The sequence below is a fragment of the Gavialis gangeticus genome, unplaced genomic scaffold, assembly GCF_001723915.1.
Source record: "Gavialis gangeticus isolate Ggan-Ray unplaced genomic scaffold, GavGan_comp1, whole genome shotgun sequence".
In the NCBI taxonomy this organism is placed as follows: domain Eukaryota; kingdom Metazoa; phylum Chordata; order Crocodylia; family Gavialidae; genus Gavialis; species Gavialis gangeticus.
In genome coordinates, this window is record NW_017729026.1 from 7,445,224 (window position 1) to 7,451,223 (window position 6,000).

The 6,000-nt window shown below is 37.9% G+C and overlaps 1 protein-coding gene across 1 annotated transcript in view; it reads left to right on the forward strand.

Moving 5' to 3' along the window:
- The window catches only part of PTPRK (protein tyrosine phosphatase, receptor type K), a 791,004-nt gene extending 787,089 nt beyond the window's left edge, over window positions 1-3,915 (forward strand). Inside the window, exon 34 of the mRNA XM_019520302.1 lies at window positions 2,767-3,915. Within this exon, the coding sequence (XP_019375847.1) occupies window positions 2,767-2,820 (54 nt within the window). The 3' untranslated portion in view covers window positions 2,821-3,915. The remainder of the gene's footprint in view (window positions 1-2,766) is intronic.
- Window positions 3,916-6,000: the final 2,085 nt, after the last annotated feature.

Below are 6,000 nucleotides of genomic sequence, written 5' to 3' on the forward strand. Positions count from 1 at the left end.
CACTTGTGATTCAGGGGATTGTTCATTGTTTCAGTGGTGTTATCTAAGTGTGAGATCCTTTCTGCTGTGCTCACAGTGCAACGCAATTCATATCAGAATTCATCTGTGAGAGCAAGCAAAGCTTCCTTCATTTTATCTGACCTCCCATCTGGAGCCATACTGAAGTGGGTCTATGCAGAGGCATAACTAGCAAGTTTTGTACCCTAAGCCAAGCCCTGCTAGGGTGGTGCCGAGCCCCAGAGAGCAGGTGGGAAGGGAGGGGGGACCTGTCTTTACCTGCCCCAGGGACATCCCCCTGGTTGCTGCTGAGGGATCTGCACACCCTGTTATTGCTGCTACAGAAATGGCACAGTGTCCCTGCATCTAGCTGCTGTTGCTGTAGCTGTAGCACAGGGCTCGTGCATCACCACAGACTCCCCAAGGAGCTTCCTGCATCACCACAGACTCCCCAAGGAGCTGTCATACCAGATCCCTCCCTGGATATGTTACTGGGTCTATGAACAGCCAGCTCTTTCTGCCACAGTGGAATTCTACCACTGAGTTCAACATCCTGGATTAATGGAGCATTAGGAAATGATATATCCTGGACTTGGGAAGCTTATTGTTTGCTCTCATTGGATAGCATCATAAAAGGCTGGATTGTATATTTCGGAAGGCCACTGCTCTCCTAGCATTATTACCTAATACTTTGTAGGGCAAATATTCTGAACAATATAGGTATATTGTAATCTCTCAAGATAAGACAGTATATTTAGAGAAAATTCCATTTTATTTCACTCACACAAGCTATTCCAAAAGTTTAATAAATAGAAAAAAAATAAATATATAAATACAAAACACTGTATTTTTTTAATTGTAGCTGCTGTATTTGGGTCTCAGCTACCCAGTGAGATATGTTCATCTGTGACACTGGCTCCTGAGAGGAGTCAAATGATATTGTAAAGATTATTTCCTTTTGCTGTTTGAATTATTATTAGCAGAAAGAGGTAGCTAGTCATGTTAATTGGAAATCAAGCAGAAAGGAAGGTAATGACGCACCTTATAGGCTAATGCCTAACTTAAAGATCAGTCTTTTGTTTTCCCAGTGCAGCTTTAACATTATTCCTTTTATCCCTAAAATTAAAAGCTGGATGTGAAATCCTTTCAAAAAACTAATCAGTCCTTCATGATTAGTTTTCCTTAAGGAGGGCTAAATATGAAAGCAGGTTAGAAATTAGTTTGGCATTTCTGCCATTAAATTCTGATGCTGCCAACAGTGTCACAAATACCATCACTTTTCTCAGCCAGATGGCTGCCTAGAGCACTACACTCAGATATCTCAATTGAAACTAAAAACATTCAAGGTTTATGCATAGTAAAAATTGCTTTTGACCCTGTGAATCTGCATATAAACAAAGTAGGTGCAGTTTTCCTTTCCATGAGTGCCCTTTGTTAATGCTGGCACCTGCAAAAAAAACACCATACTGTAAGCATGCCATATTTCTGTGGCATAATTTACATAATGATTGTTTGTGACTTTTGTCCACTGGTACCAAGTGAATGAAACGATGGCTAGAATCTTAACAGGTGTTATCAAGTAGTCCTGCAGAAATGTCTGCGACCCTATCTTTCTTTCATTTGCCACGCAGTGGACTTTTGAGAGACAGGCATGTATTGCTGCATGGATTCTAGTTTACTGCTGTGAGTAAAAGCATCTTAGATCACATGGAAAATTACATGTGCTACTGTAAAAAGAGACCCCAGTGTATATTGTGTGTGATTCTGGAAATGTTCTGAATATTTATTGTTAGGTTTAAGATAGCCCCGAATTCCATTGCAGTTTCAATTTTCAGGTTACTGAATTTCCGCAGGTATGTGTTTCTGTGGTGTGTGCCGTGTGGGTTTTTATTCAGAACTCTTGAACAAAGGTAGCAGCTGTTGAGTCGTTAGTAAGAAAACAAACCAGGAAAACCAATGTAACATTGTCATCTGCCCTACATTCAGCAAGATGATCAGATAACAAAAATGAGCAGCAGAACTGAACCTTAAAGTTATCCCCACCACTTCCTGCTAATGGATTGTATTGACTTACTTTGCAAACTACCGTAAATCGTGCGCGCAGGTTCATTTTGTTCAGTTTTAAAGGGTTATGGAATGGAATCCACTTCCTTCCCTTTTATTGACCCCCCGCCCCCAAAGTATTGACATTGAATAAGTAACCTAGTTAAAGGATAAACACTTGGTACAGTCAGTTTGCTTAGCTGTACTTTCTTATCTCCTCATTTAAATGAGCCTTCTAATCTATTTGACATTACGTTATCACAATTGCAAAAACTGGCTTCAGGCCTGATGCAGTTCAGCATCACAGTTAAGTATTTCCTTGCTGTGGTATTAAGATGTTGATGCTGGTTAACTGCTAAATACCATCAGACTTAAAAACATAAGCTGTCAGTTCTTCAGTGGATGAAGTTCTGCACCACAGAAATGCTCCTGACAGATCATGAAAACTACACGTTTTGTCGCTAACTTAGAAGCTGAACAAACCACAGGGAAATGAATAGTTGATTGCTGTCCGTGGCCAGGTCCCTTGTTTGTAGGCTGAGATTTTCAGTCAGAACTGGCAACACACTCCTGAGTTTAAAAAATAAATAAATAAATTTAAAAAAAGGAAAAGCCATGTGAGACTTGTACCAAGTAAAATGGCACAACAGTAGGAAATTAATATAATTATGCATAGATCTGTTGCCTCTTTAATATTTTAGACTGTTTAATTTTCTCTCTTTTCAGGAGCAATATCGTTTCTGCTATGATGTCGCTTTGGAGTATCTTGAATCATCTTAGTTGGAATGGATGCGACAAAGTGCATCAAATATATGAAGCCCAATAAACTGTTTAAACAACAGTTCTTGAACCTGTGAAGAAAGATTTTAGTGAGAGGGACTTTTAAATTTTAAATGCAAAAGTATTTTTCTTATGAAGTTGTGTATCTTATTAGAAGAACTCAGTCTGTTTCTATGCCTGTATATAGTATCAACATTTAGTGCCACATAAATAAATTCAATGAAAACCAGAGTCAGAAGAGATTTGCTTAAATTATGACTTTTCCGTGTTTGTATATGTGGCAGTCTCACTTACAGTAGAGCCACCATCTGTTGCATGTATGAATATATAGTATTAATTTTCCCTTTCTTTCTTTTGATAAATTGTTAAAGTAAAATCACAGTGCAGAATGATAGTAAAATTCATTCTTTATACGTTTCAAGTGTTGCAAATATATATATAAATGGCTTATTTTGTTTTAATGTGCAATGATGGCTGGATCACAAAGTTCTTTATAGAGAAATTTAAACATAAGCCAAAGACTCAAGTGTAAATATGTCTATATGGAGAAAGCACATTGTATTTATTGTTTACTTGCATTCCTTTTTTGATGGCTGAAAAAACAATCATTTTTCTTGGAGGAAGCTTTTTTTTTGCTGAAATCAAGTGTAAACGATTTTTGTAGTTTATTTTTTGTATGTTTTAGTGTAAGTAGAAGGCATACTTTTTATGCATAGATCAGGAAACATTGGTATAGTGGTTTTGTTGTGTACATGCTTGTGAATTAAATCCATGTAAACAACTCTGTTATAGAAGGTCTTTAAGTACAGGACCAAAATCAGAACGTTTTGCTGAAAATGTATAGTTTTTCACAGTTTCATTAGTTAAATACTGATCAAATGAATATATAAGGAAACTGCACACATGCAAATGGCCTTGCTTATAACTTGCACAATGTTGGAAGTAGTTTTTAAGCACCATTACAGTTTTAAGGGAACACATTGTTCACCAAATCTTGAAGCACAGGTCAAGACAAGAAGGCAGCAAGTATCCTTTCAGGGTAAGAAATGTTTGTTTGTAAAATGTTTATTTTGATGTTTACAGACATGTAAGCTTTGGCCTCAACAAAGCAACATTGGAATAAATCAATGCCAGATTCTGGTTATGGTGTTGGTGTACAAAATATCCATGTGTTTTACTTAGTTCTTGATCCATATGTTCATAAGTCTTGACATATTTTGTTAACTGAGTCTATTCCAGTGTCTATTGTTTTTTAGAATTGACAGTAAATGACAAGGTGCTTATAAATACTTATGTAAAGTATGAATGAATTAAACTTTTATAAAAAAAATTATTCTAGATTATTTCCTGTTTTAATAGCAGCTCATTTATTATCATTGGTAAAATACAGGTCTTTCACAGAGTAGATCATCCATATTTGTGCAGCACATGTTCTGTAGAAGAAAAAATGCATACTCTTTTCGCTTTGGTGTTTCAAGACAGATATGAAAAAGTATCTCCATGTGAAAACAGGAACTTGGCGTTTCTTTTTATACATCAGAAGAAATGTCATACTGAGTCAAACCACAGGGCCATCTAGCCCAGTATCTCTGTCTCTCTGTGGCAGAGGGTGGTTGCTAAGGGAAAGAGTATTTATATAGGGCCTATCCAGACTGAACCATCTCTTGCTTCTCTCTCCCTTCAGCTTCTCAGAAGCTTAGGAAGTTGTAATTTTAAAGTTGCACCCCAACTATCATATTTAATACTCAGGTAGGCAGGTCCCAGGGGGTGGAGATCAGGCTCACCGCTTTTCTTGTGCAGAGCCTCCTCGAAGGAGTTTTAGTTTGCTGCACTCCAAGTCATTTAAGGTGCATTACACTGCTGAATTTCCTACAGGAGGTGAAATTCATGCTCAATACACCACTGAAGCGTGCAAATACCAACACCATTAAAGCAGTGCAAAAGCATTTAGCCCGCTTTAAAGTGTCATGCACACATGCCTCTCATTTCATCTACGCACGGCCCTCGATTCACCTTCCAAATACTATGGGTGCCATGAAAACATCAGTAAAAATATTCAGAGAGTTTTAAAATGTCTCCTGCTTCACAGTACATAGAACCCCACATCTGCTTGCTCCAAATTTCTCTTCTAATTCAAGCTCCTGCCCATATAAAAATCCCATAAAAAATTCTGGATGGCCAAGCTGTTGAGGTTTACCTCATTAAAAATAATGTGTGCCACTCCACCTGCAATACAGACAATGGAATTTAACTTGAATGAAAAGGTTCAGTTTGCAATAACCATTATCCTTGGTAGGAGGAATATTAGAGACTGTAGAACATGAGATCCAAAGCAGTCTTGACCTGAGCAACCTCTGACTCTTATCTTATTTCTTATCCCAACAAAACAAATATCAGGTGACTCATGCTTCAATATAGTTTTCCTGAATGAATGATTAATTAACAGTGACATTTTTCCTTGAAATTTATATATGTTGACATGGGTATGTAGTTTTTGTATGTTCTTGCTTTTTTACAGTGACAGTGATTTTTATGCATACTTAATGGTGCAAGAGTCAGTCATGGGAAATTGCTCCATGATGGTCTGGTGAGAAAGATGCCTCAGAAATTTCATCCTGCACTATAGATGCTTGTATACCATATTTTCTCACATACACATGCCCATAATCAAACATGCGTCTTGTTCTTAGAAGACAGAATGTAGAAAAAAAAATTCTTGAGTTATAGCCAACTGTGATATAAAGTCCTCCTGGGAACAGTGTCCAGAAAGTGTGGCATCCACATCCCAGGAGACAGCCTGGGTGAAGCAGCAGACAGCAGGAGCTCCCTGATATGGCAGGGATAGGATTATTCTGTGTTATACAAGATTAGGCTTCAGACCTTTGCAAGACTGTTAATTCTTTACTGTAAGTAGGTCTGTATATATGTTTCTATAAATATGATTTCCACATCACAAGCCTTATCAAGATACTACCAGCAGGTCACCTGCTGCTTCAGGCACAAGCTACAGTGCTTAGGCAATATCTATGGCTGTAAAGGGTTAATATGGGACTCCACCTCTTCAGCTTGCTGGGCCAGACAAAAGCAACAGCCATCCTGGCAGCTGTATAGCATCCACACTATCTCCACGCTTATTCTTTTCCAGTGAAGGGAACCACTTCCTCGCTTAAAACTTGCACC